This window comes from Temnothorax longispinosus, chromosome 6 (assembly GCF_030848805.1).
Source record: "Temnothorax longispinosus isolate EJ_2023e chromosome 6, Tlon_JGU_v1, whole genome shotgun sequence".
Taxonomy (NCBI): Eukaryota; Metazoa; Arthropoda; class Insecta; order Hymenoptera; family Formicidae; genus Temnothorax; species Temnothorax longispinosus.
The window spans coordinates 18166373-18186717 of NC_092363.1; the positions used below are offsets into that span (position 1 = coordinate 18166373).

A 20345-nucleotide genomic window follows, 5' to 3' on the forward strand; every position below is an offset into this window, starting at 1 on the left:
GGCGAGGAAACGATTAAAGTCTCTCTCGGAAAGGAGGGCCATCCAGCCGTCTAAGCGGCATCCAGAAGAGAGGCGCCCGGCCCAAAGATTAACACTGAGCGAATCAATTAGACGGTTAGTTGGACCGGCTAATTGTGACGAGGATCGAGGAAGACGGGGGGGGGGGGGAAATCTTTTAAAAGTTTTTGGGAGATAACGATAAATCCAAATTGCTCGCGTAAACGCGAGCTATGTGTTTATAGGGAATAAAGTTCTCCGAATTTACTTTACGGACTGCTATGTTGCTTGTGTCTATCGCAGCTGTAAACGCGATATTTTGCCGCAACTGCGCAATTTGCATCCGAATAAGTTCGGCCTTGCGTGTTTTATCGCTGTATAAATTTAGATCTTCCGTTCCGTTTGAAGGCGATTTTATCGTGCGCAGTCAGTCCGCGGCGAGAAATTAATTTTACGTTCGTCATGTTCTACATTTTATAAGCACTCACGTAACGCCGGAGAGGGACAAGAGGGAAAAAAAAGAGTTCTTTTTTTTTGTTCCAGATAGCATGCAAGGACGCGAGGCGCATTGTTCGGCGGTTACAAGGCGATGAGAAGGCTGAATGGAGGCAGAGGAAGCCTCAGAGCCCCCTGGGGCTCCCGCCGATGTTCCGTTGACAGAGCAACGCAACCGGGTCAATCTTGTCGCTGCACTTAAGCCGATCTGAAGCTGCCACCCATTCTCGACCATTTACACCAGACCTGCATTTAGTCGCGGTGCTCCGAGGAGAGACAGAGGAGAGAACAGCTCGTCCGATCAGATATCCCGTTCAGATACGTCCGGGCGACTTGAGAGGCACACGGATTGAAACCGATATAGTGAAACCCATGCCAAAGATCTACTTACGCCAATCGATTTACGCTAGGGAACCCCGATAAGCTTGATCGCGCGAGATCCCGTGAGAAGGAGGGATTCGGATTCATCTCGGACAGGCCCAGGAGAAGAGATATCGGGACATCGAGATGGCGGCGCCAGTGATCGAGAAGAAGCGTTTCTTCTGCCGAGAATGGGCCTTCACGAAGCTGTCGCACTGCCTAGAGCAGCGGCCGCAGTCCAAGACCTGCGGGGCTTTGATCGTGGGCGGTCCAGGAAGCGGGAAGACGGCGCTCTGCGCCGAGCTGGCGTGGCCGTCGAACGGTGCGTCCGCGAGGCATCAGCGGTCCCTGAATCGCCGCCTGCTGGCCCGACACTTCTGCCAAGCCAGAAGCGAGGCCTCCCTGTCGCCCGCTCAATTCGTGCGTTCTCTGGTGGCCCAGTTGCTCCAGGCGAGCTCGGACGGCGTTCATCATCGAGCGTCGTCCGCGCCGATCTCGCCGCCGACGTCCGCGACCGCCGCGGCCGCGACGACGGTCACCACGACGATGCTCACGGCAACAACGACGGCGACGATAACGACGACGACGACAGCGGCGATACCCTCGACGCCGACGGCGCCGACGATCGTCGCAACCGCGCCGCCTCTCACGTCCAGGGAGGCCGTCGCGGAGGCCTACGCCGAGAAGCTGCGAACCGATCCGGATATCCAGGCTGCGTTACAGCCGGACGTCCTCGACCGGGATCCGGACGACGCCCTGAAGAAGGCCCTGCTGTTCCCGCTGTTGGAAGTCGAGCCGCCGAAGAACTGTCTCTTCCTGCTGGTGGATTCGATCGACGAGGGCCAGACACTGAATCCACCGCAGACCGGCACCAGGGACTCCCGGAGAGAGAACGACAACGTCAGTCGCACAATAGCTGAATTGCTAGCTAATCACCACCATCTGTTCCCACAGTGGCTCTTGTTAGTCTGCACCGCTCGACGGCAGAGTAAGACCATCTCGCGCATGTTCACCGGCTTTCGCAAGATCTCGCTGGACGACCTGAGAAAGTCCCAGGTCGTTAGAGACGTTCAACAGTATATTCTCGCGCGGCTGGATCAGGAAGATGCTCTCAGGTAACGACGGGATTGTCGCAAATCGCCTTACTTAGCTTCATCAATTATTTGTAATCTCGAACGGATTTATTTTCGAGAAAACAATTGATAGTCAATTCTTTTACTGGGAGAAAATGCATCTCGATGAATGAATATATTAAACTTGGGTACTTAGCGGTACAAAAGTTTGCGTCAGTTCATTAATAACAGTCAAAACTTACTCGTGAGTAATCGTTGGTTTCGATTAATAATACTGTATAAACTACTTTTACAGGCAGCACATCTCGCGCGACACCGCCGAGATGCTGAACCAGCTGCACATAAAGAGCAACGGCTGCTTTCTGTACCTGGAGAAAGTTCTCGACGGCGTGGCGGAGAACTTTATTGTTCTACGTGAGGTGCGGGAGATCCCGGGAACGCTGAACGGCCTATATCTCTGGCTCTGCCAGCGACTCTTCAGTAGGAAGCAATTCAGCAAGGTGCAGCCGCTGCTCAACGTTATACTCGCCGCCAAATTGCCCATCACTCAGGAGATCCTGTACGAGAGCGTGAAGACGGCCTGCGTCGGCATCACAGTCGAGGACTTTAATCGCCGGCTCCACTTGCTGCGCCGGGTGATATCGGTCTCGCGTGCCGGCGCATTGATGCTCTTTCACCACAGCTTCGCCGAATGGCTCCTCGACGTGAAGCACTGCACCCAGAAGTATCTCTGCTCGGCCACCGAGGGCCACGCCATGCTGGCGGCCTACTACACTCTACGCGGCCCCGAGCTCAATCCCGACGAGATCTGCGTACTGGGGCAACACCTGCAACGCGCGATAACGAGCATTCCGGTTAGCACCACGCTGGACGTCCACACTCTTCAAGTGCTCTGGATGATCGGTAGTAATGCGCCCATCGAGGGCTGTTATCTGGATAGCTCCGAGTGCATTCTTTGGCCCAGGCAGGACGTTAAGCTGCTGAGACTGCTGATCGACGCGGGCGCTCGGCCCTCCGAGAAAACGGTCGACGATGACGCTAGCAAAGATGCTATTTCTTCTAGTCAGGTAACATTCCTTTTCTTAAAAGAGGAATTCGTAAATGCGTGAAGAACACGCGACTGCTAATCGACAAAAGAGATATGTATTCGAGATATCCAGCGCACGTTTAATATTTTATTCAAGACAAACAAGCGGTTGAAGTTAATCGTGTATACAAAATTATTTTTAAAAATCTCTCAGGAAACTGTGATAAATATAACAGTAATATCTAATCTGTTTATCTACGAATTTATTTTTAAAAATGTTACAGGAAACCGTGATAAATATATAATAATAAACTATTAAAAATATATAATAATATCTAATCTTTAGTTTTGATAGAAACAGCGGTTTCAGGAAACTATGATAAAATATAATAATATCTAATCTAGTTTTTCGGGGTCAGTATACACTTTTTTACGATAAGAGAGAACAATGCGACTCATAGAAACTCTCAAGTGGCGTTAAGTCGCATATGTCGTCAATATGATTCGTAATACATTCGACAACGCTATATCGTAGTTTACTGATTGTCATGGAGAATATTCGTAATAGAAATTTTGTTATCGCGGAAATTGTAGTGAAGGAAGGTTTAATTTCGCGTTTCCTACACAAAGGTTTCGCAAGATGTAAGCCCCATTGACGAATCTCCGAGTGAACCATTAACAGAGCTCCTCGGTGAAAGCGGAGATATCAATCAAACAGACTCTTACGGACGAACGGTGTTACACACTCTAGCTGCCGATGGCAATGCATCTCTGTTGGAATTGGCGCTCGCAGCCTGTCCTCAGGTACACAAACTACATTCTCAAACTAATACAACTTTTAATTAATTAATTAAAAAAGAGCCACGAGATAGTATCGTTATATAGATTACTGTGTAAGTAGCCAAGCATGCTAAAATTATTATTACTTGTAAATCTGACATCCATTGTTTATTTAAAAAAAAAAGTGTAGTTTTTTTTAGGTGTAGTTGTCTGTTTCAAAAAATAAAACATCAAATTGTTTCTATGTTTTTTTTAACTTTTTTGTTTCAACGACAGTTTGTTGAAACAATTGAAATAGATAGCTTGATGAATTTCTGAATTTACGTAGGCAAAGTTAGAAGCGGTCGACCGGAACGGACAGACGCCACTGAACTTGGCCGCCAGGCACGGTTACGCGGACGTGGTGCGCGTTCTCCTAGCTGCCGGTGCGAGGGCGGATCATGCGGACTGTGACGGCTGGACCGCCCTCAGGGCCGCTGCCTGGGGAGGGCATACTCAGGTATAATTAGATTAAGTGGCGAGTTTCTAAGAACATATGCAAGTCTCGTTAACTCCGCGTTACACATAATATGTAAGAGATTAGTCTCATTTGAGTAAGATCATTAAATTGCAGGTCTCGCGAGTCGTAAATGAAACAGGTGTTTCTCACGAGTTCTGCTGTTTCAGGTGGTCGAGCAACTTCTGAAGCACGGGGCTATGGTAGATTGCGCGGATTGGGATCAACGAACTGCGTTAAGAGCCGCGGCATGGGGCGGCCACGAGGATATCGTTAAGGCTCTCCTAAAGCACGGCGCGGACGTTAACAGGACGGACGACGAAGGTAGAACAGCTTTAATCGCCGCGGCGTATATGGGTCACAGCGAGATCGTGGAACATCTTTTGGACTTCGGTGCCGAGATCGATCACGCGGACAGCGACGGTAGAACTGCGCTCAGCGTCGCCGCGCTTTGCGTTCCTGCTAATCACGGATACGCGAAGGTTTGTCCGGCATATGAATATCAGTTAGACGAATTTTGTATTAAACTATTGTAAATCGTTGCACTATCGTCAGCATCTGAAAATTCTTGAATTAATCAATAATTAATAATTTACCGGTACAATTCTGTCCTATAAATATGGCGAAAATGATTTTAATTAAAATTATGTTAATTGTCCGTCGCAGGTAGTCACGATACTTTTAGAGCGAGGTGCCACGGTTGATCACGAAGACAAAGACGGTATGACTCCGCTGTTGGTCGCTGCATTCGAAGGTCATCGCGACGTTTGCGACTTGCTTTTGGAATTCGACGCGGATATGGATCATTGCGACGTCACCGGTAGAACGCCTTTGTGGGCGGCCGCGAGCATGGGACACGGATCGGTCGTCAAGCTCTTACTGTACTGGGGCTGTTGCGTCGACACTATAGACAACGAAGGCAGGACCGTTCTCAGCGTGGCCGCTGCCCAGGGCGGCACGGACGTCGTGAAGCAATTGCTCGCGAGAGGTACATTGTACAATTAGTTTAAGTGGCGCAACCATATTGTGCCTGATCTCTCTTTCTTTCTCGCTTCCTCTTTCTCTCTACTACAAGTGTATAAAGATATATAATTTTCACGCAAGGCCTAGACGAGCAGCATAGAGACAATTCTGGCTGGACCCCACTACACTATGCGGCGTTCGAGGGTCACATCGACGTTTGCGAGGCGTTACTGGAAGCTGGCGCGAAGATTGACGAGACAGACAATGATGGAAAGAGCGCTATTATGCTCGCGGCGCAAGAGGGGCACACGTCGTTAGTAGAGAGATTGCTGAAACAACACAACGCGCCTATAGATCAGCATGCCCACGACGGTAAAACCGCTTTAAGGTACTGTGCTGATGATAATCAATGATTTTACTGTACACTTTATTATTTTTAAACTAATGTAATTTTGAACTAATCGACAAAGAGCTACGATTATCTTTTAGACCGTAATCTAAATAATCATGAAACACAAGTTATCATTTATGCATTTAATTTTTTTCAGGAAAAAAATGGCTTTTTTCTTTTAAGATAGATTTAATTGTCTATCGTACTCTCTAATAATAATTAATAAATCTAATCATTCTAAACAATAGGACTGTAAATAAAATTATCGACATTTTTTAAATGAATTATCTCTCGTAGGCTCGCGGCTCTAGAAGGACATTACGACACTGTGAAGATATTGCTATCGCATAATGCTGATGTTAACGCGAAGGATGCCGATGGAAGGAGCACTCTCTATATACTTGCGTTAGAAAACAGATTAGCTATGGCGAGGTTTTTGCTGGAACACGCGAACGCGGACATAGAGAGTAGAGATTCAGAAGTAAGTAATCGTTAATCGTGTCAAAAGAAGATGCTCAATAATTATTTACTATTTTAATATCTAAAATGATTTGCGCTTTACATGTGATACGCCTGAAAATTAACAATTACTACATTGGTGTTCTATAGGGCAGAACATCGTTGCACGTAAGCGCCTGGCAGGGACACGTGGAGATGGTAGCGTTATTGCTAACCGAGGGTGCAGCCAGCGTAAATGCTTGCGACAATGAAAATAGAACGCCGCTTCATTCCGCCGCTTGGCAAGGACACGCAGCGATCGTCAGGCTGCTCCTAGAACACGGTGCCACTCCCGATCACACTTGTAATCAAGGTGCCACGGCTCTAGGTACGTTAATTATGAATAATCTCTAAAGTTGTATAATAAGATGTGCATTAACAATATAAAGAACTTTTTTTATAACTTGGTTATAGTTCTTATTAACTTGAGACATGTTAGCTGATAGTAGAATGTAATTTACAGGTATAGCCGCTCAAGAAGGACACGAGCATTGTGTTCGGGCGCTTTTGAACCACGGAGCCGATCCCAATCACTCCGATCACTGTGGACGTAATGCCATTAAAGTAGCCGCTAAAAGTGGCCACGACACAGTTGTCAGGCTGTTAGAAGAGCATACTGCGAATCAACGCAGCTTGAGGCCCGGCATCAATGGAGGTCAATTGCCACATTTTCTGTTAATTTACAGTCAAATTCGAACACTTAAGAACATTCAGGAAGAAGATACAGAAATATCGTTCTTATCACTCCTCTCTTGTTGAAGATAACAAAATTCAAATTTTGAAATTATTTTGTAATATAAAAAGTGTCTATGACTTGAAAAGAAATATTTTACAATTGTTATTTGCCGAAAATTTTCTTTTGACATATCAAAAATTGAAACAATAATGTTATATAAATTTCCAGGTGGTAGCAGTAGTGCTACTTCTGTTACATCCAATTCGACGGCTGAGACTAAACCTTCGTCGGCGATTCTGAATCCTCTATCGACGCAATACAGCCCAGCGGAATCGCCAGACTCGACGAAACGACGCAGCTGCGTTTCTCTAGGCAACAATTCGAGCAACAGCAAATCCAGCAGCAATTTAACCGGTAGCACTAAGAGTGATCAAGGAAAGTTTAATCAAAACTCGATGGTTAACTGTCAGGTAATCAAGGTAACACGGCAAACTCCACGGCACTCGCTTGGTTGATGAAATTAAAGCGACTTCGTGGCTATATTGTGATTAATTATTTAACTCTTAGAAAACTTACGAATTATTTAACTTGTTCTAATTTTTATAATTTCAGGCACCATTATCTTTCACGCAACAACTACAGCAATGCTCAAGAGGCGCAAAGAGTCGACCACTCAGCAAATTATTGTCACCTTTGAAAAGTGAACCGCAGAGCCCGATATACGCCTCACCTCCGCACTCTCCGTTAAGCGACAGCCTTATTCCTTACTCTCCTACAAACACGAGTCCACCTAGTGCTCAAACAGCAGTTAACGTGATACAGAGTCAGCTGGGCGTATCGTTGCTGGCAGCGAATCCAAATATGCCGTACAAAGCGCAGATAGGAGGATACAATCATACGCCGGTCATCTACGAGCCTATCAACATCAAAACTGAGATTATCGATAGAAATAACATTAGCAAGCCGTTCGAATTAACAAACGAAATGTTAGGCTTGAATATTGGGAAGGATAAGGAGAACGGGCATGAGGAGAAACGAAATTCGGCCGACACGCATTTTACGCGAGACACTCATATGAGAATAATATTGGGAAATAGCGGCGCTGGCGTTGGTAGAAGCGTCAAGCACGTATCGGATCATACACCTGGAAGGTAAGCAGTTGATAAGAAATAAATCATATGCACAAGTTATAAGCACTATACTAATATTCTAATTATGTTTATCACAGCGTACAATTAACATTTTCTCATTGTGAAATGTTTTTTTAATCATCCACGAGACACGACATCAGACTACATTTTTAGAGACCGCAAATTACTTACGGCATTCACACATTCACAAGACTTGTCAGCGAGTGTTAGTCAGATATCATGCACATTTGTCTTATGTTTCGCACACGTGTACATCATCCACGAAAAATCATACGTACATAATTCCATCCTCTCAATCGCAACTTTATAAAGCATATTTATTATCTTAATTTTTTTCAATGCAATTCTTTAGACTTTGCAGAAATCACAATGGTCGTATAAGGAAGACACACCGCTTCATGAGCGATAGGCTTTCCTTCCTTTTTCAACCTTCCCGAGCGAAAAAAGATAGAATATGTAGTCAAGGAGGACATACGACAATGTTAGACATATTTGTCATGCTATGTATCAATTGGTTATTAACGTCGTTTACTTAAAATCGCCAATCAAAGGCACAGACATGTATTAACGATATTTTTCTTTTTTTTTCTTTTTTCTAAAATCTTGATGCATTATTACTTTTCTTTTTGACTTACATTTAACTTTTCATGTCAGCTCTTCGACGAAAATAAAATAATATACATATATGTAATTCGTGTAAGCACATTTTGTCTAAAGTACCATTATATTATATTTCAGTGCAAGCAATGTGAAACCAAAGCGTAATGGCTTGGTGTCCAACCCAGCCATGAGATTAGTAGCGGGCGTTAGAAACGGAATTGAGAATGCTACAAATAGAAATAAGCCTATTACAACGCGTGTAAATGGATTCCAATGGAAGGCGGAAGCGCGCAAGGAAACACCTTTGTAGGGGCAGGTATCGTCTATCATTTATTTAAACTCATTAATATTTTTTTCCCATTCTGTATAGTATAGATACTTCTAATAATCTGTAAACCAAGCAATAGCAAATGACTCGGTACATCACTCCAAATTCGTGTAAAAAGTATTTTACCAAGTTTGCACTTGGCTGTTAATATTAAGCCTAACTTACCGATTTACTAGCGTCATAATAAAAAATTTTAAAATTATATTTTATTATTTTTCAAACGAATGAAATATTGATTAATCATCTGTTGTCAAATCTCATACAATGACGCAATAATAACTATAGACGGTCCATAAATGGATATAATTATATAAATTATATAAAATATAATTATAAAATACATTTGTTGTTCCAGGCTGTATCTTATGGATTGTCTCGACGAAGAGCCGCGAGCCAACACCGTGGATGGCGATCTGTCGCGAACAAAAAGCGAAAGTCAATAAACAAATTTTTCTCTGTTTATTTGAGCAAAATCAAATTACCTCAAATAAAAAGGAAGAGGAAGGAAGAATGAATATTCTGATTTCACGGCGTGAAAAACGCAGATCGCGTAGCACACAAAACCAAATATTAATTTGCATAGGAAAAATATACGTAGACATAGATATGTAAACTTACGAAACATGACTTTGTATAAATATGACGTTAATGGAATTATTTACTGATCTCACTAATGTAATACGCGCATACACATATACATATGCGTTCGTATTGGGTGTGTCTATGTGTATGTCTGTATATGACGCTTATATATACCTACAGAATATTGCAAACACTGCTCAGTCTCCGAATCACACTGGTTTTAGAGAAAAGAAGCTATATCGGTTTGCAACAGTCGGGAGTAAGAGAAAAGTCGCTAAAGATTGTTATCGAGAGAAATTGATCAGCTTTTGAGGTATTCTGTATATATACTTAAAAAAATTATTAAAATCTTGAAGAGAGGGAGAAAGAGGAACTTTAGTCGTGATGTTAATGCCAGAATAGACGATAAAGTTTTAACGATGAAAATTTCTTCAGAAGACTGGATGCAAACAGAATGCATATGTGATCTTTTAATGAGTAACTTTAAACCGAGAAGAATATTGTAAAGATATGTATAAATTATATTAAGAGACGTAAAAAAAAAAAACGATATTGCGGACTTATTACAAATACGTAAAGTTATGGCCTGAAAATGAGGAAACGTGTAAATACCCCCCTCGTAATGTCTCTCGCAACATATTTATTATACTGTAATAGGTGCGAAATAAATAAAACTAGAAAAGAATATTACACGTAATTACCAGCGTAATTATTTGTCGCCTTATCTCATGACTTTGTCTTCTATTTTAGAATAAAAAGTACGTATAATATATGTATGATCTCGTTAAAGAAAACTTCAATAGTTTTAAAGGACTTGCCAGATCTGGTAAGATTACAAGTGGCACTTACAATACTGGACGTGACAAGCGGCAATATTAAACAGTTCACCATTCTGAAAAACATCTCTCCAGGAAATTTGAGGTACATGATACCTCGCTGAAACCATGTTCCACCGCTGTAATAATTCTTGAGACTCAGACCGCACGATATTCCAATAGTCACGCCGGTCAATGTCGCTATTATCAACTTGTGTTTCGGCAGCGAATGTATCAATTTGGACATTGTTTGACTCGAATCGTCTATCTTTTTCTTTTTGTTTTTTCGACTATCCTATGTCTTAAAATTTATTTAATTCAAGAATCGATAATGTATATGTAGAATAATTTATAAAATATATACTCTTACCTTGTATATAAATATGAATGCGTATCGCTGGTTCTTTATTTATCCAGAAAGAGACATAAAAACGACAAGAAACACGAAAATTTCGTTTACATTATAATGAACATCGTAAAAATAACTTGAGCTTGAGAAAATTTAAAGAACACTGAATAGTCTTGTAGAAAACGCATGACAGGCTTTATCAAGACATATTATCTGAGACAAGAAGCTTTTTTATCAGTAAACGTTTTACAAACGTACGTAGTGTACGTAACGTAAACTATAGATTTTCAGTACTTAATTGCAGTGAATATCGGAACGCAGCCTATATCTCTCTCTCGATGTTGACTGCAATTTACTTATTTTCCTAATCACCACTTTACTTTTCAAACTGAAAATGTATCTAGATATCGGTTTAGAAGGAATATGCACGGCAGGCCAAGAAAAGACGAAGACAGTGGAACAACGGGGAGATACATTAAACAGATAACAAGATAATTAGAACACATAATAAGATAATTAGAAAATTACATCGAGATCAAACGGCCGCTTGGACAAAAATGATCTAAATCATGCAGTTATTAATGATGTAAGAATGATTAGTTTTATTATTCGTAACATTTCTACAGCGGTGTATCTTTGTATTCATTGTAAATTTAAATTATATATTTTATTATTTTTTATATATATATTAAGAGATATGAAAGATGCATTATCTTCCGTAATGATATGTTCGTAAATCATCTCATCGCATCACCATATTCACCTTGAATGATACTTGTCGTTGGATAGGATATTATGCAGAAATGCGACGGCAGTCGTCTTCTATTTTAGAATAAAAGTTAATAGAAGAATTAATTCGGATGATAAAGTAGGCGAAACTCAGGTTTCGCACCGCGAAATCTCGGAAATTAGCTCCTGATATATCAGGAAAGCATGTTGAGCGAGGAGGTTGCAGTAGGTATTTTTTTTTTTTTTTTTAACGTAGGAAAAACTCATCATGAGTACCGCCGCCCTCGAGGACGAGCGGACGGTTATGCCGGACTCCTACCGGCTAAAAAACCTACATGTGGCCTGCCTGGTGTCTTTTATTTATTGTTTTATTTATTGTGGTTTATTTTTATTCAATAACGTTTTAAAAGATTTTATTTTAAAATAATCTTTGAATCGCACATTGTTTATTGGCATAAAGGCATAAACAATGTATATACTATTGATACTATTAATATTTTTAATATATCTTATATAAAATCGGAATGCAGCCTATGTTTTGGACAAATCAACAACCAATCGATACACGAAACTGTCACTAGTGTCATTTTCGTATATCAAAAGTTATTTGTGTGTGTGCGCTCAATATTCACTGTCAGTACTGCAAATCTATATTTTACGTCACGTATACTATAGATTTTCAGTACTGAAAGTTGCTGACTATATACACAGACTGAAGGAAATCTATCGAGATGTATCGAATCGAATCGAATCGCGCGAGGCGATACGATCGGAGGGACCAAGTTTGAAGAATTTTCGGTGTTGTCATTAAACGGTGTTATTGTCATTGAACGGTTTGACGGTTCGTCTTACTCGCTGGTTGTTTCTCGAAATAAAATGTCGACGGGTAATACGACAAGATCATGGTGTAGGTGCAAAACCGCGTGCGACAAAAATAAAAAATGCAAGTGCGTACGCGACCAAAAAGAGTGCGTTAAAAATTGCGGATGCAAGGGGAAATGCAGCTGGGTAAGTACAAAATATATAATATACTATCCTTCTCCTCTCACTTTTTGTTTACTTTGTGCTTTATTAAATTCAATCAAAATTTATAGATTCATATATCTACAACAAAAAAGTAAAATATATCCGAAGGTGAGAAAAAAGTAATTTTAGAGGCCTTTGAAAAAGACCTAAGACATGGCGTTTTACCCGGTAAAGAAGAGATATTGAAACTTATAAAGAGAAATCATATCCTTCTAAAGAAAAGAAAGAACTCCTGAAGCGATAAAAACGTGGCTGCAACGCCACGAAATATACCAAGCTAATAAAGAAAAAAAAATCGGTAGGTTGACGCGCATACTACACCTATCTTAGTTATAATTAGTTAATAACAATTCGCATGCGTCTTGAAATATTATGCGAAAAATTTCGGTGACTGTCGTAATTGGTTATAGTTAATTATAGTTAAACGGTGACATTGGCGTCAATCCTACCAACGTCAAGACTCAAACAGTAGCCAACTGTTAAAATGAAAAAATTGCTTTACAATACTTCATGTAAATGCTCACTTACGAAATTGTTTACGTGAGTTTTTGTTGTGTTGATTCCCTCGGTTGAGGCAAATTTAGTGCCTTCAGCTCTGCCCCGGAGCTATATAACACAATGTTGCTTAACCTATATTTTTGTCCTGTTTTTTCCTTTGTGCACTTTTTTAAATAATACCCTGTTCTTTTTCTAGTATGTGACACGACAAAAAAGACATGTGGTCGAGGACGTGCCTGGCCTCCTGACGCGAAGATAACGATGCGAGAAGCATTTGCGAAATTCCTCAAGAAAAAAGGAGAAAAACCAGGTTGTTTTAAAGTAATTGAGAAAAATAGTCGCATTATTTAAGTTGTTATTCATTTAGGCGCATACCGCCGCAAACCAATGTGCATTGTACTTATAATTCAACGTTTTCAGTTTACATATGCCTGCAGAGCTATATTTCCCTGCCAGGATGCACCATCTATCAAATTTATGCTCAGTGCTAAAGTAAAAATTTAAACAAATATTTGCAATTATAATTTCTAACTGTTTACATTTACTGCTATAACCAATCATTATAAAATGGTTGTTCCATTCAATTTTTATTGATATGTTTACTGCATATTTTTTAGATTTCTGCACCATCGTGCTACAACGTTAGAATGAATGGGAATATGTCAGCTCCATATAGTGATGGAGATCTACGTCATTGGGAATTTAGCAGCAGTAGAAAAATATCAGCACACGAGGTGTATATTATAGTAGGATTTTTACAAGTGAAGTCTATAAACCTAAATGATATAGAATGCACTTTATTGACTCAACAAAAATATATTGAGAAAAGTGCCATGGCGCTTACAAAAATAAAAAAGGCACTTTGTATCGTCAACAAGACTTATGGTTCCTTAGGTAATATATTGACTGAGTTGCTTGAAATCTCGTTTCTCTATGTTGAGTGGCGTTATTTACTCGAGTATTTCACACGAATAGTACAAATTAGTGTGCATTTCATTATATACGGAGTAGACAAGAGCGGTTGAATTTCTTATTATGAAGATGTGAATTCTATTGAAATTTATTTGAGTTTCAGAAATTATTATTATTATTATTATAAATATTTTTGAGACGCGGATGGATTTCAATGTGGCTGCGTTTAGCGGAAAGAGCAACTCATCAGCGAGCACTCAGTGATTTTTCAACATTAGTTTTTGCTTTTAGTTCTACCCCAATAATGGCACCAAAAAAAAAATTCAAGAGGCTCTGCAGATTGTGAGAAGAATAAACAGGCAAAAAGACCTGCTTTAACCACACTTCAAACGATAAGGATTCACCATCAAGAAGAACCAGTCCCAGGCTCAGGGCCAGGACAGGGAATAAAAATAAGGAAGACAAAAAAACATTGTTTGAGACCGCGTATTCCGAAGGTTTCTCGTATGGAGAGAATTCCAATGACGGCTAGGCAGATTAGTGCCCTCATCTGTTTTAAATACAATATAAAAGATCTCATTAGTAATTTGTGATTGAAAAGTTGCGCGGTACATGTTCAATCTCTTAATGTTTCATTTTACGAATTTTGTTAGGATGAACAATTCTTAGTTTTCCTTTGACAAAAACTTTGACATTACCGTTAGGTAAAATGTCTGTTATAATATGTGGCCTTGAATATTGATCGCCTAATTTTCCTTTTTTTGGCTCTGTTGTGAGCGCACAACGTAGTTAAGAATAATTAATGCACTTGGCAAGACCGCGATAAATTTCTAGCATTACATGTAGTACCTATGAATTTCGCGATATTCTTTTGGGATCGTTATGGCCTGGATGTCAAATCAAGCATTCTGGAAGGTTCGAATATTTTTTTCCAAATTTTAATTTGTTTGCTTCGCCTGCCTACGATTCGGTTATAAAAAGTAAGTAAAATTTTTTATAAAATTATTTAACATTGAACAATATCGAGGAGGGTTTAATTCTAATTACTTATACTAATATTGCAGCTAGTGATAGCAGTATTATTGACCCAAAACTCCCAAGCTCCCCAAGCTTGACGACCAATTTCAAGTTTAATGCCTCCTCCGAAAGATAGCCCAGTTTCTACGCACGAGCCCCACTCGCGTGCGGGAGGTGCAGTTTGGAATATAAAAATTCCTGTGTTCAGGTAAACTCGAACCCGGTTCCTCGAAGTTACAAGTCTGGCGCTTTACTACAAGACCACACTGCCACCCAGCCCGCTCAAATTTTTTAATTTAATTTAATTTAATTTAAATTATGATAATATGATATATAATTACCACGTTTTCAGAGACATGAAGAAATCAAGGATAGTCCATTAAATAGTCCATCTTTTTCTGCTAATGTAGTAGCATGTAGTACATTCATCAATAACGAGGAGTTGCTGAATAATTTAAATGTAAGTTATTATTATTTTTATTCTAATCCAATATTTGTCTGTATTTTTTATATTGTTGAGCAGGAGTATTTATATTTTATTTTGAAATATTAAGTTAGAGTTCAATATTTTTATGTTATATTAATAGTCTTATGTTCATGTTGGTAGTGCTATGTACGAGCGTTGCAACAGGAAAATAAAAATCTCAAGAAGCGGGTAGACAATCTCGAGAAGAACCTGCACCAAGCGTTACAAGCTATCCAGGTGAGGAGAAATTATCCGCTTACCGTAAGTTTAATAATACTGATTTGTCGACAATTCTTGTCAATAACGTACTGTTTATATATGAAACTAGATGGTGTGATAATTACCGGTATGTGTGAATTATCATTGTAGTACATTTCTCATTTTATTGTCAGTACAATTTTGATCTCCATGATCTCCTATTATCTGTAAATTAAATTAAAGCGATAAGACTTATATAAACTATCATATATAATTCCATACTAAGACTGAGCTACTTCCCGGCTCAATGGAAAGTGGCACAAATGAAGTTAATTCCAAAACCAGGAAAAAATCCTGAAGAGCTGACATCGACAGGCCAATAAGTCTGTTGTCCGTCTTATAAAAATAAAGTCAACGAGATGTACATCGAGGCGGAAAGCGTACGACGTACGCATTTCCGGGAGAAGGAGAGGCTGAAGAAAGAGATCGCGCTGCAGAAACATCAGTTGGAAAGGTTATCATCGAAGCACACCACTTTAAAGAGGGAGTTCCAGGCATCCAAGCAAACCATCGAACAGTCGTTACAGACTGTTTCGCATGCCGCTGCGAACCTCGAAGAAAGTAATACTTTTCGCATGATGGGATTCGTTGATTTAACCAACGAGGATACCGAGAAGCAGGCGAATGTCAAGAGCGATTTTCTATTCGCCGATTTAGCTTCCATACTAAGACTGTTATCTTATAACTTTATTGTTATTGTTATAAGATTGTTACTATAAAAACAGACCTATCAATCAACTGATAAACATGTTTACATCATTACATTTAAATCTTATTTGACGTACCTCTTGCTGTCAGTTTATTTTTCTATTATTGTACTTGTAAAACGAAATGTAAGAAGATAGTTTCGAGTGGTTGTGGAATCTATGAAACAAGAAGCATATGATTAGTGAGTCTCGAATAATTCGTGTAATGTCTCTTGCTCTGAACATCTCTCTTTATTTTTAGCTTTAAGTAAGCTGATTATTATTAAGCTGTTTGTTATTATTAATTTCTTAAGTTACTCTTAACTATTTTTAATATTTTGTGACTGATTACTGATATTATTACTATATACATACTATTTTTTTTCTATACTAATAAAACTATAATAAAACGATATTTCTAAATAACCAATAATCCTTGTGACTAAATATTGGTATTTATAAAAGAACTTTGCCAACTCAGAAATTTTATGTTAGATAAAAATTTGAATGCTTGTAAGCAGAAATACATTTCAGAAAAATTTCAACTAGAGCTGAAGGACAATTTTTAAGAAATAAAATTATCTCATGTCATATAAACCTGTTTGTCGTATAAACCTGATTTTTATGAAGAGATTTTTTTAAAATATAATTTGTAAGAACTAGCATAACAAACATAGTTCAATATTATTTTCCAAAAATTATCAAAAATAGGTCACGAATGTAACGTCTTTATAGGTACATGAAATAAAAATCGTCATACTAAGACTGAGCTACTTCCCGGCTCAATGGAAAGTGGCACAAATGAAGTTAATTCCAAAACCAGGAAAAAATCCTGAAGAGCTGACATCAACAGGCCAATAAGTCTGTTGTCCGTCTTATAAAAATAAAGTCAACGAGATGTACATCGAGGCGGAAAGCGTACGACGTACGCATTTCCGGGAGAAGGAGCGGCTGAAGAAAGAGATCGCGCTGCAGAAACATCAGTTGGAAAGGTTATCATCGAAGCACACCACTTTAAAGAAGGAGTTCCAGGCATCCAATCAAACCATCGAACAGTCGTTACAGACTGTTTCGCATGCCGCTGCGATAAACGAATGCCCCGAAGAAAGTAATACTTTTCGCATGATAGGATTCATTGATTTAACCAACGAGGATAACGAGAAGCAGGCGAATGTCGAGAGCGATTTTCTATTCGCCGATTTAGCTTGCGGCGGACAGTCGCAACGGATTTCCGATAACGACAGCGAAACCGAGAAGCTGACCGATAACGTCAGCGAAACCGAGAAGCTGACCGATTACGACGGCGAAACCGAGGAGCTGACCAATAATGACGGCGAAACCGAAAAGCGTACAACTGCCGAGCAGACGTACCTAAGAAAATGTAAAAAAGGAAAACGTTGGTCAGAATTCGAAATGAAAGCGTTACACCGTTTATTTAAAACGTGTTTCACTACGGGAGTTCAACCCCCAAACGAATACTTCTGGGCCACGCTCGATGCTAATCCAGGAGTCCTGTTTCGGAGTGTCGATGCTGTTGCCAGAATGATCCGGCGCGAATTAAAAAGAAACCCTACAAAATCAAAACGAACCACGCGGCAGCGGCATAACTCAGTTATATAAGTTAATTTTTAATAGAGAGCGCACTCATGAATCGTCCAGTTAGATTTTTGTTCTTTTGCTATTATACCTTTTATATATATATGAAACAAAAAATTATATTATATATATATATATATATATATATATATATATATATGATGCATATGCAGTTTGGAATATAAAAATTCCTGTGATTAGGTGAACTCGAACCCGATTCCTCGAAGTTACAAGTGTGGCGCTTTACCACAAAACCACACTGCCACCCAGCCCGCTCAAATTTTTTAATTTAATTTAATTTAATTTAAATTATGACAGTGTTACAGTTGGAGAAGTACAAGAGCCCCCATGGAGCAATCCTCAAGCGAAAATGTCCCAACTACTAGTCGAGCATCCACCTCATATAACAGTTTGGACCAAGATAATTTTCGAAAACGCCGCCTATTATTATCTATCATATTTTCATAATATTCCTACTTTTTTGTCCTGATAAGTTTAACTACGGCATTTCTTTCATTACCGTTAGTAATTTTTTTGCTTATTTTCTAGGTACATCATTTAGGCGGATTCCACCTCCAGCCATGGCCAGCAATAATGGAACTAAAAAAAAGGTTTTTGACGAATCAGTAGAAAAAGATAAAAAAAAAAGGCAAGACAATCAAGATAAAAGATCAGCCCTGAAAACGGTGACCAATGATAAGGGTGAGTAGAAGCTCATTGTAAATCCAATTGAAAAAAACAGGGCTAAATAAGAGCAAATTCGCTGTTACTAATGATTGAATAAATCTCTCGCATCAAGAACAACGAATTATTTCTTTCAAAGTTTTCCACATTTTTGTAGGATCACTCCTATTAAATATGGCAACCAACGGCGCCATAAAAAAAATGCCAACAAAAAGCGCAATTAAGGTACAACTTTTTTTTTATTAAATACAAAGACTGAATATTTCATTTCTACTAATACCTTTGAAATGTCAATTTTCAGAGCCAAGAGAATGACACAAAAAGGCGAAGCCCGAGGCTAACTGCCTTAAATAAACAAAAGGTAAAGAAATCTTTATTTTAAAAACAGAGTTTCCATTTTTTATCTTATGTCACAATCTTTTTTTCAGACACAAGAGCAAAATAAGGAAACCGCGAGAGCCCTGAAAGATATTATAAATACCCGTGAGTAGAGGCTTTGTAAATCCAATCGAAAGAAACAGGGCTAAATAAGAGCCAATTCGCTGTTACTAATGATTGAATAAATCTCTCGCATCAAGAACAGCGAATTGGCTCTTATTTAGCTCTGTTTCTTTCGATTATATAACGTTAAACAAACAAATAAATGTATTAAACATTCGGCAGATATAGCAGAACGAAGGACCAATCCCATTTGGCTTAGAGCCAAAATGGAAAACAAAAAGGTAAAGGAATCTTTATTTAAAAAACGGATTTTCCTTCGGTTGTATACCATCTGGAGAAAAATCATTCTTATGAAATATTCAGTAACTTACATGATCAATTCGTGTATAAAAACACGACAAATATCAGCGTTATATAATTAACAAGAAAAACTGTTTGTCAATAATACAGTGACGTACATATTTGTCGCATAAGACAAATTGTTAGGTGTTACATATAGGTGTTTCGAATTAAATATTAATTTTAAAAAAGTATGTTATGTGTATATGTATTCTAAAAATATCGTTGATGCAAATTGCTACATTTGATGCTAATTGACTAAAAGAAAGTGTGTTTATATCGTAAATGGCACACATTTACCTAAGCCAGTTTGCAAGAGATTTTCTGATATATATATCAGAAGCTTTACATTAAGCTTTACATTACTTAATAGTTTTTAAGTGTGCAAGTAGAAACTTGCACATTGCTTCCTCATAGTTTTTAAATGTGCAAGTAGAAACTTGTACATTGCTTTCTCATAGTTTTTAAGTGTGCAAGTGGAAATGTATAATTTTTTGTTTCCGATTTTTTGAAAACCGGTATTAATTTTCTTAAAACTAGTGCTAAAAATTATCTAATTCTTATGCCCGCGAACCATTTATTCACATTTTCCGGGGATTGCCATGATGTGCATAATTTTGAATACTTTTTAACAATTATTTCAATATTTTTTATGTGACTCGCGTCGAGAAATGGTGCATGGATAGATCGAATAACGGCGACTCTCACAAAATCCTGCGAGCGTGTCAAATGCCTTACGAAAAAAAAAGATTGCACATTACGAGCTGCCTATGCGATAATAATTATCAACAAATTAATATTGTTACTCGTAATGTAAAGCTAATGATGTAAAGCGATTAATGACGTAACTTCGGCAAATTGAACAAGAACACGATTCTTATTTATGAATCATCTCATTAACTCACATAAAAAAAATTGATTTATGAATAACACGATTCTTATTTATGAATCATCTCATTAACACAGAGAAAGAATTCATTTTTAATGGTGGAATCGATTTTCAAGAAAATCGGTACATTAATGTGAATGAATATTTCGCGGACAGAAAAATTAGATAATTTTTAGCACCAATTTTAAGAAAATCTATACATTAATAAAAAATTAACTTTTTA

At 38.9% G+C, this 20345-nt stretch overlaps 2 protein-coding genes across 12 annotated transcripts in view; both read left to right on the plus strand.

Annotated features, from left to right (window-relative positions):
- Positions 1-10114, plus strand: part of LOC139814112 (uncharacterized) — an 86145-nt gene extending 76031 nt beyond the window's left edge. For 7 of the 11 annotated variants that reach the window (XM_071780122.1, XM_071780119.1, XM_071780121.1 and 4 more), the window contains 15 exons: positions 541-1967; positions 2221-2992; positions 3583-3756; positions 4061-4231; positions 4399-4710; positions 4895-5216; positions 5333-5579; positions 5880-6063; positions 6192-6408; positions 6544-6735; positions 6985-7235; positions 7369-7907; positions 8260-8388; positions 8646-8823; positions 9191-10114. In XM_071780122.1, coding sequence (XP_071636223.1) covers positions 1000-1967; positions 2221-2992; positions 3583-3756; positions 4061-4231; positions 4399-4710; positions 4895-5216; positions 5333-5579; positions 5880-6063; positions 6192-6408; positions 6544-6735; positions 6985-7235; positions 7369-7907; positions 8260-8388; positions 8646-8817 — 4650 coding nt within the window. In that variant the 5' untranslated portion in view covers positions 541-999 and the 3' untranslated portion in view covers positions 8818-8823; positions 9191-10114. Of the gene's footprint in view, positions 1-540; positions 1968-2220; positions 2993-3582; positions 3757-4060; positions 4232-4398; positions 4711-4894; positions 5217-5332; positions 5580-5879; positions 6064-6191; positions 6409-6543; positions 6736-6984; positions 7236-7368; positions 7908-8259; positions 8469-8645; positions 8824-9190 lie in introns of those variants that run through there. The other 4 variants (XM_071780127.1, XM_071780128.1, XM_071780130.1 and 1 more) reach the window with 4 other exon arrangements.
- Positions 10115-13247: 3133 nt separating this feature from the next.
- Positions 13248-20031, plus strand: LOC139814706 (uncharacterized). Its single transcript, XM_071781172.1, has 11 exons — positions 13248-13326; positions 13452-13728; positions 14038-14726; positions 14811-14971; positions 15116-15223; positions 15371-15466; positions 18088-18471; positions 18611-18678; positions 18755-18814; positions 18882-18936; positions 19117-20031. Exons 7-11 carry the CDS (start codon positions 18351-18353, stop codon positions 19314-19316), a joined length of 504 nt encoding a protein of 167 aa, XP_071637273.1. The 5' UTR covers positions 13248-13326; positions 13452-13728; positions 14038-14726; positions 14811-14971; positions 15116-15223; positions 15371-15466; positions 18088-18350; the 3' UTR covers positions 19317-20031.
- Positions 20032-20345: the final 314 nt, after the last annotated feature.